This window comes from Salmo salar, chromosome 10 (genome assembly GCF_965601325.2).
Source record: "Salmo salar chromosome 10, fSalSal1, whole genome shotgun sequence".
Classification (NCBI taxonomy): Eukaryota; Metazoa; Chordata; class Actinopteri; order Salmoniformes; family Salmonidae; genus Salmo; species Salmo salar.
The window spans coordinates 116631932-116651866 of NC_138300.1; the positions used below are offsets into that span (position 1 = coordinate 116631932).

Consider the following 19935-nt stretch of genomic DNA (forward strand, 5'->3'; position numbering starts at 1 on the left):
TGCGTGGCGCTGGCACAGGACGCACTGGGCTGTGAAGGTGCACTGGCGACACAGTGCGTAGAGCCGGCGCAGGATATCCTGGACCGAGGAGGCGTACTGGAGACCAGGAGCGCTGAGCCGGCACAATACGTCCTGGCTGGATGCTCACTTTCGCACGGAAAGTGCGAGGAGCTGGCATAGAACACACCGGGCAGTGGATGCGCACTGAAGACACATTGCGTATCTCCACAAAGCATGGTATCTGAACCGTGACCAACTCCTCATCGACATTACAGGGAGTTGGTTCTTGTTCCCACCTTTGCTCCGCTCGCCACCCCGTGTGCCCCCCCCCTCAAATTTTTTTGGAGGCTGCCTCTCGGGTTTCCGTCGTCTCCTTGATTCCTGGTCTCGTCGCCGTTCCTCTCTCGCTGCCTCCACCTGCTTCCCCGGCAGGCTTTCGTATCTCTCCAATACTTCCTCCCAAGTCCAGGCTATTCTCTCCTCAACCTCCTCCAAAGACCAGGATGCCATCTCCTCCTGGGCACGCTGCTTGGCCCAGTTGAGGTGGGATCTTCTGTCATGCTCATTGTTGGAATGAGACCAAGGTGCAGCGTGGTAGGCATACATTTTACTTGTATTAAAAATGACACCGGAAAAAACAACAAAATACAAAAACAAACGTAAAGATATATGCAGTGCAGAAAGCAACTACACACAAACAAGATCGCACAATCACAGGTGGGAAAAAGGGCTGCCTAAGTATGATCCCCAATCAGAGACAACGATAAACAGCTGCCTCTGATTGAGAACCATACTACGCTAACAATGAAATAGAAACATAGATATGCCCACCCAAGTCACACCCTGACCTAACAAAATAGAGAATAAAAAAGGCTCTCTAAGGTCAGGGCGTGACAGGAACGGACTAAGATATACAGGTGAAGTTGGAGGTTTACATACACCTCAGCCAAATACATTTAAACTCAGTTTTTCACAATTCTTGACATTTAGTCCTAGTAAAAATTCCCTGTCTTAGGTCAATTAGGATCACAACTTTATTTTAATAACGTGAAATGTCAGAATAATAGTAGAGAGAAGGATTTATTTCAGCTTTTATTTATTTCATTACCTTCCCAGTGGGTCAGAAGTTTACATACATTCAATTAGTACTTGGTAGCATTGCTTTTAAATTGTTTAACTTGGGTCAAACGTTTTGGGTAGCCCTCCACAAGCTTCCCACAATAAGTTGGGTGAATTTTGGCCCATTCCTCCTGACAAAGCTAGTGTAACTGAGTCAGGTTTGTAGGCCTCCTTGCTCTCACACACTTTTTCAGTTCTGCCCACAAATGTTCTACAGGATTGAGGGCAGGGCTTTGTGATGGCCACTCCAATACCTTGAGTTTGTTGTCCTTAAGCCATTTTGCCACAATTTTGGAAGTGTGCTTGGGGTCATTGTCCATTTGGAAGAGCCATTTGCGACCAAGTTTTAACTTCCTGACTGATGTCTTGAGATGTTGCTTCAATATATCCACATCATTTTCCTCCCTCATGATGCCATCTATTTTGTGAAGAGCACCAGTCCCTCCTGCAGCAAAGCACCCCCACAACATGATGCTGCCACCCCGTGCTCTTCGGCTTGCAAGCCTCCCCCTTTTTCCTCCAAACATAACGATGTCATTATGGCCAAACAGTTCTATTTTTGTTTCATCAGACCAGAGGACATTTCTCCAAAAAGTGCGATCTTTGTCCCCATGTGCAGTTGCAAACCGTAGTCTGGCTTTTTTATGGTGGTTTTGGAGCATTGGCTTCTTCCTTGCTGAGCAGCCTTTCAGGTTATGTCAATATAGGACTTGTTTTACTGTGGATATAGAATGTTTTTTACCTGTTTCCTCCAGCATCTTCACAAGGTCCTTTGCTGTTGTTCTGGGATTGATTTGCACGTTTCGCACCAAAGTACGTTGATCTCTAGGAGACAGAACGCATCTCCATCCTGAGCGTTATGACAGCTGAGTGGGCCCATGGTGGTTATACTTGCGTACTATTGTTTGTACAGATGAACATGGTACCTTCAGGCATTTAGAAATTGCTCCCAAGGATGAACCAGACTTGTGGAGGTCTACAATGTTTTTTCTGAGGTCTTCGCTGATTTCTTTTGATTTTCCCATGATGTCAAGCAAAGAGGCACTGAGTTTGAAGGTAGGCCTTGAAACACATCAACAAGTACACCTCCAATTGACTCAAATGATGTCAATTAGCTTATCTGAAGCTTCTAAAGCCATGACATAATTTTCTGGAATTTTCCAAGCTTAAACTTCTGACCCACTGGAATTGTGATACAGTGAATTATAAGTGAAATAATCTGTCTATAAACAATTGTTGGAAAAATTACTTGTGTCATGCACAAAGTAGATGTCTTAATCAACCTTCCAAAACTATAGATGGTTAACAAGACATTTGTGGAGCGGTTGAAAAACGAGTTTTAATGACTCCAACCTAAGTGTATGTAAACTTCCAACTTCAACTGTAGTAGAATAGTTTAGAATACAGTATATACATATGAGATGAGTAATGCAAGATATGTAAACATTATTATGTGACTAAGATACTGTAGAAGATACTGCTCTCGTTGGCTGGCCCTCGCTTCATACTCGTCGCCAAATCCACTGGCTCCAGGTCATCTACAAGTCTCTGCTCGGTAAAGCCCTGCCTTATCTCAGCTCACTGGTCACCATAGCAGCACCCACCCGTAGCACGCGCTCCAGCAGGTATATCTCACTGGTCACCCCCAAAGTCAATTCTTCCTTTGGCCGCCTCTCCTTCCAGTTCTCTGCTGCCAATGACTGGAACGAACTGCAAAAATCTCTGAAGCTGGAGACTCTTACCTCCCTCACTAGCTTTAAGCACCAGCTGTCAGAGCAGCTCATAGATCACTGCACCTGTACATAGCTCATCTGCAAATAGCCCATCCAATCTACCTCATCCCCATACTGTATTTATTTATCTATCTCGCTTCTTTGCACCCCAGTATCTCTACTTGCACATTCATCTTCTGCACACCCTATCATTAGTGTTTAATTGCTATATTGTAATTACTTCGCCACCATGGCCTATGTATTGCCTTACCTCTCTTATCCTACCTCATGTTTACAGATGTTTCTACTGTATTACTGATTGTATGTTTGTTTATTCCATGTGTAACTCTATGTTGCTGTATGTGTCGAATTGCTTTGCTTTATCTTGGCCAGGTCGCAGTTGCAAATGAGAACTTGTTCTCAACTAGCCTACCTGGTTAAATAAAGGTGAAATAAAATACAAATAAATAAATAAAGTATAGAAAACATGTATAAAGGCTTTATAAAGCATTCATAAAGTTTTCATAAACACTGCAAATATGCTTCTCAAATAATATACTAAGCTAAGTCATACTACACAAAGGATGATATTCGAGGTCCTTAGTACGTTTGGTGACTTGCAAAATAGTTGCATGAGATTGTATAGTTTATCTAAACTCAGCAAAAAAAGAAATGTCCTCTCACTGTCAACTGCGTTTATTTTCAGCAAACTTAACATGTGTAAATATTTGCATGGACATAACAAGATTCAAGAACTGAGACATGAACTGAACAAGTTCCACAGACATGTGACTAAGAGAAATTGAATAATGTGTCCCTGAACAAAGGGGGTGGGTGGGGGGGTCAAAATCAAAAGTAACAGTCAGTATCTGGTGTGGCCACCAGCTGCATTAAGTACTGCAGTGCATCTCCTCCTCATGGACTGCACCAGATTTGCCAGGTCTTGCTGTGAGATGTTATCCCACTCTTCCACCAAGGCACCTGCAAGTTCCCGGACACTTCTGGGGGGAATGGCCCTAGCCCTCACCCTCCAATCCAACAGGTCCCAGACAATGTATTGCCCTGGCCACATCTGCAGTCCTCATGCCTTCTTGCATCATGCCTAAGGCACGTTCACGCAGGTGAGCAGGGACCCTGTGCATCTTTCTTTTGGTGTTTTTCAGAGTAAGTAGTAAGGCCTCTTTAGTATCCTAAGTTTTCATAACTGTGACCTTAATTGCCTACTGTCTGTAAGCTGTTAGTGTCTTAACAACCGTTCCACAGGTGTATGTTCATTAATTGTTTATGGTTCATTGGAGAAGCATGGGTAACAGTGTTTAAACCCTTTACAATGAAGATTTGTGAAGTTATTTGGAATTTTACGAATGATCTTTGAAAGACAGGGTCCTGAAAAAGGGGTGTTTCTTTTTTTGCTGAGTTGATATTAATGTGAGATCAGGGTGTGATGATCACAATGGTGACGTCACACAGGGCACACCATCCACTGTCTCAAACCCAGCTTCAATAAGTAGTGACATTTAGTAGGGACTCATCTGAATGAAGCACGTTCTCCTTGGCTTGATTTTTTTATAGACTGAACACACGAGAGGAAACCAGCCAGTAACAACACAGACTACTGCGATCTGTATTCAGCTCATGTTCCCGGAGCAAATACCTTGCAGGTCTGAGTTAACTTAAAACGAATGGCAGCGAGAGAGAGAGACAGAGAAAGAAAAAGAGAGAGAGAGAGAGAGAGAGAGAGAGAGAGAGAGAGAGAGAGAGAGAGAGAAAGAAAGAGAGAGAGAGAGAAAGAGAGAAATATATATAGAGAGAGAGAGAGACGGAGAGAGAAAGAAAGAGAGAGAGAGAGAGAGAGAGAGAGAGAGAAAGAAAGAAAGAGAGAGAGAGAGAGACGGGCAGAATGGAGGAGGAGGATAGTGCTTTGTACGTTCTGCCAACAAGTGGGTTAAGAGAGAGAAAAAAAGCCTTGACTGTGGGCACAAAAAGTGTAGCCTCAGCTCACAAAACATGTCAGTTCTATTTGAAGAACAAACAAGTACACTCAAAGAAAGATGAATACTTTCATCTACATTATTGCTATAAGTGCCACAGAGCGATTGATGTCTTTTTACACTATTAGTCAGTGTAATCATATTAATTTATCGATTCTCCAAATATTCAATATTTTCATTATTTCTAAAAGAAATTGATTCAATCTTGAGGTGATTGCACCAAAAAGAGCCATGTAGTTGTGTTCCATGCATGAATATTAAAGTAAGCTATTAGATGTCACAACTCATGAAAGTCTAGTATTGTCTATTCTTTTCCTAAGTATATCACTGTTTACTTTGAGCCACACAGTGACTGTAGTGTTGTAGAAGGGTCCCCCATTACTTGATGCCATAACGTCAGCTAATCTTCCAGAAGAAGACAACGAAGAAGAAAAAGAAGAAGCAGAATGACCAGCCCCAGCACCACCACCATGCTTAGTCCCAGTCTGCCCTAGTCTCACCTCACTGACGTAGATGGTCATGTCCTCCTCCTCATCTGTCCTGTAGCACAACGTCAGGCCCAGCTTTTCCTGGCTGTTGAGTCGACACAGCTCCACCTCCTAAAGAGAGACAGAGAACAGAGGTCAACAACCAGACCAACCACACATGGACAAACACACTAGTACGTTTTCCTGGCTGTCGACATTGCTCTCTACCTACTACAGACAGAGAGACAGGGCAGAGAGCACAGTGACACTCACTAATCAGCCTAAAACACCGACCAGACTATATGACTAACCAGACTATATTACTAACCAGACTATAACACTAACCAGACTATAACACTAAACAGACTATATCACTAACCAGACTATAACACTAACCAGACTATATCACTAACCAGACTATAACCAGACTATAACACTAACCAGACTATAACACTAACCAGACTATAACACTAACCAGACTATAACCAGACTATATCACTAACCAGACTATAACCAGACTATAACACTAACCAGACTATAACCAGACTATATCACTAACCAGACTATAACACTAACCAGACTATAACCAGACTATATCTCTAACCAGACTATAACCAGACTATATCACTAACCAGACTATAACACTAACCAGACTATATCACTAACCAGACTATAACATTAACCAGACTATATCACTAACCAGACTATAACACTAACCAGACTATAACCAGACTATATCACTAACCAGACTATATCACTAACCAGACTATAACACTAACCAGACTATAACCAGACTATATCACTAACCAGACTATATCACCAACCAGACTATATCACTAACCAGACTATATCACTAACCAGACAATATCACTAACCAGACTATAACACTAACCAGACTATAACCAGACTATATCACTAACCAGACTATAACCAGACTATATCACTAACCAGACTATAACACTAACCAGACTATATCACTAACCAGACTATAACACTAACCAGACTATATCACCAACCAGACTATAACCAGACTATATCACTAACCAGACTATATCACTAACCAGACTATATAACTAACCAGACTATAACCAGACTATATCACCAACCAGACTATATCACTAACCAGACTATATCACTAACCAGACTATAACACTAACCAGACTATAACCAGACTATATCACTAACCAGACTATATCACTAACCAGACTATAACACTAACCAGACTATATCACTAACCAGACTATATCACCAACCAGACTATATCACCAACCAGACTATATCACTAACCAGACTATATCACTAACCAGACTATAACACTAACCAGACTATAACCAGACTATATCACTAATCAGACTATAACACTAACCAGACTATAACCAGACTATATCACTAACCAGACTATAACACTAACCAGACTATATCACCAACCAGACTATATCACTAACCAGACTATAACCAGACTATATCACTAACCAGACTATATCACTAACCAGACTATAACCAGACTATATAACCAACCAGACTATATCACTAACCAGACTATATCACCAACCAGACTATATCACTAACCAGACTATAACCAGACTATATCACTAACCTGACTATATCACTAACCAGACTATCACCAGACTATTTCACTAACCAGACTATAACCAGACTATAACACTAACCAGACTATATCACTAACCAGACTATATCACTAACCAGACTATATCACTAACCATACTATAACCAGACTATAACCAGACTATATCACTAACAGACTATATCACTAACCAGACTATAACCAGACTATATCACTAACCAGACTATAACCAGACTATATCACTAACCAGACTATATCACCAACCAGACAATAACCAGACTATATCACTAACCAGACTATATCATATACCAGACTATAACACTAACCAGACTATATCACTAACCAGACTATATCACTAACCAGACTATAACACTAACCAGACTATAACACTAACCAGACTATATCACTAACCAGACTATAATCACTAACCAGACTATAACACTAACCAGACTATAACCAGACTATATCACTAACCAGACTATATCACTAACCAGACTATATCACTAACCAGACTATATCACCAACCAGACTATAACACTAACCAGACTATATCACTAACCAGACTATAACACTAACCAGACTATAACCAGACTATATCACTAACCAGACTATATCACTAACCAGACTATAACCAGACTATATCACTAACCAGACTATAACCAGACTATATCACTAACCAGACTATATCACTAACCAGACTATAACACTAACCAGACTATAACACTAACCAGACTATAACCAGACTATAACACTAACCAGACTATATCACTAACCAGACTATAACCAGACTATATCACTAACCAGACTATATCACTAACCAGACTATAACACTAACCAGACTATATCACTAACCAGACTATAACACTAACCAGACTATATCACTAACCAGACTATATCACTAACCAGACTATAACACTAACCAGACTATAACCAGACTATATCACTAACCAGACTATAACACTAACCAGACTATAACCAGACTATATCACTAACCAGACTATAACACTAACCAGACTATATCACTAACCAGACTATATCACTAACCAGACTATAACACTAACCAGACTATAACCAGACTATATCACTAACCAGACTATATCACTAACCAGACTATAACACTAACCAGACTATAACCAGACTATATCACTAACCAGACTATATCACTAACCAGACTATATCACTAACCAGACTATATCACTAACCAGACTATAACACTAACCAGACTATATCACCAACCAGACTATATCACTAACCAGACTATATCACTAACCAGACTATATCACCAACCAGACAATAACCAGACTATATCACTAACCAGACTATATCACTAACCAGACTATAACACTAACCAGACTATATCACTAACCAGACTATATCACTAACCAGACTATAACACTAACCAGACTATAACACTAACCAGACTATATCACTAACCAGACTATATCACTAACCAGACTATAACACTAACCAGACTATAACACTAACCAGACTATATCACTAACCAGACTATATCACTAACCAGACTATAACCAGACTATATCACTAACCAGACTATATCACTAACCAGACTATAACCAGACTATATCACTAACCAGACTATAACCAGACTATATCACTAACCAGACTATATCACTAACCAGACTATAACACTAACCAGACTATAACACTAACCAGACTATAACCAGACTATAACACTAACCAGACTATAACACTAACCAGACTATAACCAGACTATATCACTAACCAGACTATAACCAGACTATAACACTAACCAGACTATATCACTAACCAGACTATAACACTAACCAGACTATAACCAGACTATATCACTAACCAGACTATAACACTAACCAGACTATAACCAGACTATATCACTAACCAGACTATAACACTAACCAGACTATATCACTAACCAGACTATAACACTAACCAGACTATATCACTAACCAGACTATATCACTAACCAGACTATAACACTAACCAGACTATAACCAGACTATATCACTAACCAGACTATATCACTAACCAGACTATAACACTAACCAGACTATAACCAGACTATATCACTAACCAGACTATATCACTAACCAGACTATATCACTAACCAGACTATATCACTAACCAGACTATAACACTAACCAGACTATATCACTAACCAGACTATATCACTAACCAGACTATATCACTAACCAGACTATATCACTAACCAGACTATATCACTAACCAGACTATAACCGACTACACACCAGACTATATCACTAACCAGACTATAACACTAACCAGACTATAACACTAACCAGACTATAACCAGACTATAACACTAACCAGACTATACACTAACCAGACTATAACCAGACTATATCACTAACCAGACTATAACCAGACTATACACTAACCAGACTATAACCAGACTATATCACTAACCAGACTATAACACTAACCAGACTATAACCAGACTATAACCAGACTATATCACTAACCAGACTATAACACTAACCAGACTATAACCAGACTATATCACTAACCAGACTATAACACTAACCAGACTATAACCAGACTATATCACTAACCAGACTATAACACTAACCAGACTATATCACTAACCAGACTATATCACTAACCAGACTATATCACTAACCAGACTATATCACTAACCAGACTATAACCAGACTATAACACTAACCAGACTATATCACTAACCAGACTATAACACTAACCAGACTATAACCAGACTATATCACTAACCAGACTATAACACTAACCAGACTATAACCAGACTATATCACTAACCAGACTATAACACTAACCAGACTATAACCAGACTATATCACTAACCAGACTATAACACTAACCAGACTATATCACTAACCAGACTATATCACTAACCAGACTATACACTAACCAGACTATAACCAGACTATATCACTAACCAGACTATATCACTAACCAGACTATAACACTAACCAGACTATAACCAGACTATATCACTAACCAGACTATATCACTAACCAGACTATATCACTAACCAGACTATATCACTAACCAGACTATAACACTAACCAGACTATATCACCAACCAGACTATATCACTAACCAGACTATATCACTAACCAGACTATATCACTAACCAGACTACTAACCAGACTAACCAGACTTATCACTAACCAGACTATATCACTAACCAGACTATAACACTAACCAGACTATATCACTAACCAGACTATAACACTAACCAGACTATAACACTAACCAGACTATAACCAGACTATATCACTAACCAGACTATATCACTAACCAGACTATAACCAGACTATAACACTAACCAGACTATATCACTAACCAGACTATAACACTAACCAGACTATATCACTAACCAGACTATATCACTAACCAGACTATATCACTAACCAGACTATATCACTAACCAGACTATAACACTAACCAGACTATAACCAGACTATATCACTAACCAGACTATATACCAGACATAACCAGACTATATCACTAACCAGACTATATCACTAACCAGACTATATCACTAACCAGACTATATCACTAACCAGACTATATCACCAACCAGACTATACCAGCTAACACTAACCAGACTATATCACTAACCAGACTATATCACTAACCAGACTATATCACTAACCAGACTATATCACTAACCAGACTATAACCAGACTATATCACTAACCAGACTATATCACTAACCAGACTATAACACTAACCAGACTATATCACTAACCAGACTATAACACTAACCAGACTATATCACTAACCAGACTATATCACTAACCAGACTATATCACTAACCAGACTATAACACTAACCAGACTATATCACTAACCAGACTATATCACTAACCAGACTATATCACTAACCAGACTATATCACTAACCAGACTATAACTCAGACTATATCACTAACCAGACTATAACACTAACCAGACTATAACACTAACCAGACTATAACACTAAACCAGACTATATCACTAACCAGACTATATCACTAACCAGACTATATCACTAACCAGACTATAACACTAACCAGACTATATCACTAACCAGACTATATCACTAACCAGACTATAACACTAACCAGACTATATCACTAACCAGACTATAACACTAACCAGACTATATCACTAACCAGACTATATCACTAACCAGACTATAACACTAACCAGACTATATCACTAACCAGACTATATCACTAACCAGACTATATCACTAACCAGACTATATCACTAACCAGACTATATCACTAACCAGACTATATCACTAACCAGACTATATCACTAACCAGACTATATCACTAACCAGACTATATCACTAACCAGACTATATCACTAACCAGACTATATCACTAACCAGACTATATCACTAACCAGACTATAACCAGACTATATCACTAACCAGACTATATCACTAACCAGACTATAACACTAACCAGACTATATCACTAACCAGACTATAACACTAACCAGACTATATCACTAACCAGACTATATCACTAACCAGACTATAACACTAACCAGACTATATCACTAACCAGACTATAACCAGACTATACACTAACCAGACTATATCACTAACCAGACTATATCACTAACCAGACTATACACTAACCAGACTATATCACTAACCAGACTATAACCAGACTATATCACTAACCAGACTATATCACTAACCAGACTATAACACTAACCAGACTATATCACTAACCAGACTATATCACTAACCAGACTATATCACTAACCAGACTATATCACTAACCAGACTATAACACTAACCAGACTATATCACTAACCAGACTATCACTAACCAGACTATATCACTAACCAGACTATAACCAGACTATATCACTAACCAGACTATATCACTAACCAGACTATAACACTAACCAGACTATATCACTAACCAGACTATAACACTAACCAGACTATATCACTAACCAGACTATATCACTAACCAGACTATAACACTAACCAGACTATATCACTAACCAGACTATAACACTAACCAGACTATAACACTAACCAGACTATATCACTAACCAGACTATAACACTAACCAGACTATATCACCAACCAGACTATATCACTAACCAGACTATAACCAGACTATATCACTAACCAGACTATATCACTAACCAGACTATAACCAGACGATAACCAGACTATATCACCAACCAGACTATATCACTAACCAGACTATATCACCAACCAGACTATATCACCAACCAGACTATATCACTAACCAGACTATATCACCAACCAGACTATATCACTAACCAGACTATAACACTAACCAGACTATATCACCAACCAGACCATATCACTAACCACACTATAACACAAACCAGACTATATCACTAACCAGACTATATCACTAACCAGACCATATCACTAACCAGACTATAACACTAACCAGACTATATCACTAACCAGACTATATCACCAACCAGACTATATCACTAACCAGACTATAACCAGACCATATCACTAACCAGACTATATCACTAACCAGACTATAACTCTAACCAGACTATATCACTAACCAGACTATAACCAGACTATAACACTAACCAGACTATATCACTAACCAGACTATAACACTAACCAGACTATAACCAGACTATAACACTAACCAGACTATAACGCTAATCAGACTATATCACTAACCAGACTATAACCAGACTATATCACTAACCAGACTATATCACTAACCAGACTATAACCAGACTATAACACTAACCAGACTATAACACTAACCAGACTATATCACCAACCAGACCATATCACTAACCAGACTATAACACTAACCAGACTCATATCACTAACCAGACTCATATCACTAACCAGACTATAACACTAACCAGACTATATCACTAACCGAACTATAACACTAACCAGACTATAACACTAACCAGACAATAACCAGACTTTATCACTAACCAGACTATATCACTAACCAGACTATAACCAGACTATAACACTAACCAGACTATATCACTAACCAGACTATAACACTAACCAGACTATAACACTAACCAGACTATATCACTAACCAGACTATAACACTAACCAGACTATATCACCAACCAGACTATATCACTAACCAGACTATAACCAGACTATATCACTAACCAGACTATATCACTAACCAGACTATAACCAGACGATAACCAGACTATATCACCAACCAGACTATATCACTAACCAGACTATATCACCAACCAGACTATATCACTAACCAGACTATATCACCAACCAGACTATATCACTAACCAGACTATAACCAGACTATATCACTAACCAGACTATATCACTAACCAGACTATATCACTAACCAGACTATATCACTAACCAGACTATATCACTAACCAGACTATATCACTAACCAGACTATATCACTAACCAGACTATAACCAGACTATATCACTAACCAGACTATATCACTAACCAGACTATAACCAGACTATAACCAGACTATAACACTAACCAGACTATATCACCAACCAGACTATATCACTAACCAGACTATAACCAGACTACATCACTAACCAGACTATATCACCAACCAGACTATATCACCAACCAGACTATATCACCAACCAGACTATATCACTAACCAGACTATAACACTAACCAGACTATAACACTAACCAGACTATATCACTAACCAGACTATATCACTAACCAGACTATATCACTAACCAGACTATATCACCAACCAGACTATATCACTAACCAGACTATATCACTAACCAGACTATATCACTAACCAGACTATATCACCAACCAGACTATATCACTAACCAGACTATAACCAGACTATATCACTAACCAGACAATATCACTAACCAGACTATAACACTAACCAGACTATAACCAGACCATATCACTAACCAGACTATAACAAGACTATATCACTAACCAGACTATAACCAGACTATATAACTAACCAGACTATATCACTAAACAGACTATAACACTAACCAGACTATATCACTAACCAGACTATAACACTAACCAGACTATATCACTAACCAGACTATATCACTAACCAGACTATAACACTAACCAGACTATATCACTAACCAGACTATAACACTAACCAGACTATAACACTAACCAGACTATATCACTAACCAGACTATATCACCAACCAGACTATATAACTAACCAGACTATATCACTAACCAGACTATAACACTAACCAGAATATATCACTAACCAGACTATATCACTAACCAGACTATATCACTAACCAGACTATAACCAGACTATAACCAGACTATATCACTAACCAGACTATAACACTAACCAGACTATAACACTAACCAGACTATATCACTAACCAGACTATAACACTAACCAGACTATAACCAGACTATAACCAGACTATATCACTAATCAGACTATATCACTAATCAGACTATATCACTAACCAGACAATAACCAGACTATAACACTAACCAGACTATATCACCAACCAGACTATATCACTAACCAGACTATAACCAGACTATATCACTAACCAGACTATATCACTAACCAGACTATAACCAGACGATAACCAGACTATATCACCAACCAGACTATATCACTAACCAGACTATATCACCAACCAGACTATATCACTAACCAGACTATAACCAGACTATATCACTAACCAGACTATATCACTAACCAGACTATATCACTAACCAGACTATATCACTAACCAGATTATATCACTAGCCAGACCATAACCAGACTATAACCAGACTATATCACTAACCAGACTATATCACTAACCAGACTATAACCAGACTATAACCAGACTATAACACTAACCAGACTATATCACTAACCAGACTATAACCAGACTATATCACTAACCAGACTATATCACCAACCAGACTATATCACCAACCAGACTATATCACTAACCAGACTATAACCAGACTATATCACTAACCAGACTATATCACTAACCAGACTATATCACTAACCAGACTATATCACTAACCAGACTATATCACTAACCAGACTATATCACTAACCAGACTATATCACTAACCAGACTATATCACTAACCAGACTATATCACCAACCAGACTATATCACTAACCAGACTATAACCAGACTATATCACTAACCAGACTATATCACTAACCAGACTATAACCAGACTATATCACTAACCAGACTATATCACTAACCAGACTATATCACTAACCAGACTATAACACTAACCAGACTATATCACTAACCAGACTATATCACTAACCAGACTATATCACTAACCAGACTATATCACTAACCAGACTATATCACTAACCAGACTATATCACTAACCAGACTATATCACTAACCAGACTATATCACTAACCAGACTATATCACCAACCAGACTATATCACTAACCAGACTATATCACTAACCAGACTATATCACTAACCAGACTATATCACTAACCAGACTTATAACCAGACTATATCACTAACCAGACTATAACACTAACCAGACTATATCACTAACCAGACTATATCACTAACCAGACTATAACACTAACCAGACTATATCACTAACCAGACTATAACACTAACCAGACTATAACACTAACCAGACTATAACCAGACTATATCACTAACCAGACTATATCACCAACCAGACTATATAACTAACCAGACTATATCACTAACCAGACTATAACACTAACCAGAATATATCACTAACCAGACTATATCACTAACCAGACTATATCACTAACCAGACTATAACCAGACTATAACCAGACTATATCACTAACCAGACTATAACACTAACCAGACTATAACACTAACCAGACTATATCACTAACCAGACTATAACACTAACCAGACTATAACCAGACTATAACCAGACTATATCACTAATCAGACTATATCACTAATCAGACTATATCACTAACCAGACAATAACCAGACTATAACACTAACCAGACTATATCACCAACCAGACTATATCACTAACCAGACTATAACCAGACTATATCACTAACCAGACTATATCACTAACCAGACTATAACCAGACGATAACCAGACTATATCACCAACCAGACTATATCACTAACCAGACTATATCACCAACCAGACTATATCACTAACCAGACTATAACCAGACTATATCACTAACCAGACTATATCACTAACCAGACTATATCACTAACCAGACTATATCACTAACCAGATTATATCACTAGCCAGACCATAACCAGACTATAACCAGACTATATCACTAACCAGACTATATCACTAACCAGACTATAACCAGACTATAACCAGACTATAACACTAACCAGACTATATCACTAACCAGACTATAACCAGACTATATCACTAACCAGACTATATCACCAACCAGACTATATCACCAACCAGACTATATCACCAACCAGACTATAACACTAACCAGACTATAACACTAACCAGACTATAACACTAACCAGACTATATCACTAACCAGACTATATCACTAACCAGACTATATCACTAACCAGACTATATCACTAACCAGACTATATCACTAACCAGACTATATCACCAACCAGACTATATCACTAACCAGATTATAACCAGACTATATCACTAACCAGACTATAACACTAACCAGACTATAACCAGACTATAACACTAACCAGACTATAACACTAATCAGACTATATCACTAACCAGACTATAACCAGACTATATCACTAACCAGACTATATCACTAACCAGACTATAACCAGACTATAACACTAACCAGACTATAACACTAACCAGACTATATCACCAACCAGACCATATCACTAACCAGACTATAACACTAACCAGACCATATCACTAACTAGACCATATCACTAACCAGACCATATCACTAACCAGACCATATCACTAACCAGACTATAACACTAACCAGACTAAAACACTAACCAGACAATAACCAGACTTTATCACTAACCAGACTATATCACTAACCAGACTATAACCAGACTATAACACTAACCAGACTATATCACTAACCAGACTATAACACTAACCAGACTATAACACTAACCAGACTATATCACTAACAAGACTATAACACTAACCAGACTATATCACCAACCAGACCATATCACTAACCAGACTATAACACAAACCAGACTATATCACTAACCAGACTATATCACTAACCAGACCATATCACTAACCAGACTATAACACTAACCAGACTATATCACTAACCAGACTATATCACTAACCAGACTATAACCAGACCATATCACTAACCAGACTATATCACTAACCAGACTATAACCAGACTATAACTCTAACCAGACTATAACACTAACCAGACTATATCACCAACCAGACCATATCACTAACCAGACTATAACACTAACCAGACCATATCACTAACCAGACCATATCACTAACCAGACCATATCACTAACCAGACTATAACACTAACCAGACTATAACACTAACCAGACTATATCACTAACCGAACTATAACACTAACCAGACTATAACACTAACCAGACAATAACCAGACTTTATCACTAACCAGACTATATCACTAACCAGACTATAACCAGACTATAACACTAACCAGACTATATAACTAACCAGACTATAACACTAACCAGACTATAACACTAACCAGACTATATCACTAACCAGACTATAACACTAACCAGACTATATCACCAACCAGACTATATCACTAACCAGACTATAACCAGACTATATCACTAACCAGACTATATCACTAACCAGACTATAACCAGACGATAACCAGACTATATCACCAACCAGACTATATCACTAACCAGACTATATCACCAACCAGACTATATCACTAACCAGACTATATCACCAACCAGACTATATCACTAACCAGACTATAACCAGACTATATCACTAACCAGACTATATCACTAACCAGACTATAACCAGACTATATCACTAACCAGACTATATCACTAACCAGACTATAACACTAACCAGACTATATCATATACCAAACTATAACACTAACCAGACTATATCACTAACCAGACTATATCACTAATCAGCCTAAAACACTAACAAGACTATAACACTAACCAGACTATAACCAGACTATAACACTAACCAGACTATATCACTAACCAGACTATATCACTAACCAGACTATAACTAGACTATATCACTAACCAGACTATAACACTAACCAGACCATATCACCAACCAGACTATAACACAAACCAGACTATATCACTAACCAGACTATATCACTAACCAGACCATATCACTAACCAGACTATAACACTAACCAGACTATATCACTAACCAGACTATATCACTAACCAGACTATAACCAGACCATATCACTAACCAGACTATATCACTAACCAGACTATAACCAGACTATAACTCTAACCAGACTATAACACTAACCAGACTATATCACCAACCAGACCATATCACTAACCAGACTATAACACTAACCAGACCATATCACTAACCAGACCATATCACTAACCAGACCATATCACTAACCAGACTATAACACTAACCAGACTATAACACTAACCAGACTATATCACTAACCGAACTATAACACTAACCAGACTATAACACTAACCAGACAATAACCAGACTTTATCACTAACCAGACTATATCACTAACCAGACTATAACCAGACTATAACACTAACCAGACTATATAACTAACCAGACTATAACACTAACCAGACTATAACACTAACCAGACTATATCACTAACCAGACTATAACACTAACCAGACTATATCACCAACCAGACTATATCACTAACCAGACTATAACCAGACTATATCACTAACCAGACTATATCACTAACCAGACTATAACCAGACGATAACCAGACTATATCACCAACCAGACTATATCACTAACCAGACTATATCACCAACCAGACTATATCACTAACCAGACTATATCACCAACCAGACTATATCACTAACCAGACTATAAACAGACTATATCACTAACCAGACTATATCACTAACCAGACTATAACCAGACTATATCACTAACCAGACTATATCACTAACCAGACTATAACACTAACCAGACTATATCATATACCAAACTATAACACTAACCAGACTATATCACTAACCAGACTATATCACTAATCAGCCTAAAACACTAACAAGACTATAACACTAACCAGACTATAACCAGACTATAACACTAACCAGACTATATCACTAACCAGACTATATCACTAACCAGACTATAACTAGACTATATCACTAACCAGACTATAACACTAACCAGACCATATCACCAACCAGACTATAACACAAACCAGACTATATCACTAACCAGACTATATCACTAACCAGACTATATCAATAACCAGACTATAACACTAACCAGACTATATCACTAACCAGACAATAACAAGACTATATCACTAACCAGACTATAACCAGACTATATCACTAACCAGACTATAACACTAACCAGACTATAACACTAACCAGACTATATCACTAACCAGACTATAACACTAACCAGACTATATCACCAACCAGACCATATCACTAACCACACTATAACACAAACCAGACTATATCACTAACCAGACTATATCACTAACCAGACCATATCACTAACCAGACTATAACACTAACCAGACTATATCACTAACCAGACTATATCACCAACCAGACTATATCACTAACCAGACTATAACCAGACCATATCACTAACCAGACTATATCACTAACCAGACTATAACCAGACTATAACTCTAACCAGACTATATCACTAACCAGACTATAACCAGACTATAACACTAACCAGACTATATCACTAACCAGACTATAACACTAACCAGACTATAACCAGACTATAACACTAACCAGACTATAACGCTAATCAGACTATATCACTAACCAGACTATAACCAGACTATATCACTAACCAGACTATATCACTAACCAGACTATAACCAGACTATAACACTAACCAGACTATAACACTAACCAGACTATATCACCAACCAGACCATATCACTAACCAGACTATAAC

General features: G+C 38.0%; 1 protein-coding gene across 1 annotated transcript in view; it reads right to left on the reverse strand.

Annotated features, from left to right (window-relative positions):
* LOC106561624 (PDZ domain-containing RING finger protein 4) overlaps nucleotides 1-19935 on the reverse strand; it is a 176465-nt gene that overhangs the window by 22651 nt on the left and 133879 nt on the right. Inside the window, exon 4 of the mRNA XM_045688468.2 lies at nucleotides 5323-5421. Within this exon, the coding sequence (XP_045544424.2) occupies nucleotides 5323-5421 (99 nt within the window). The remainder of the gene's footprint in view (nucleotides 1-5322; nucleotides 5422-19935) is intronic.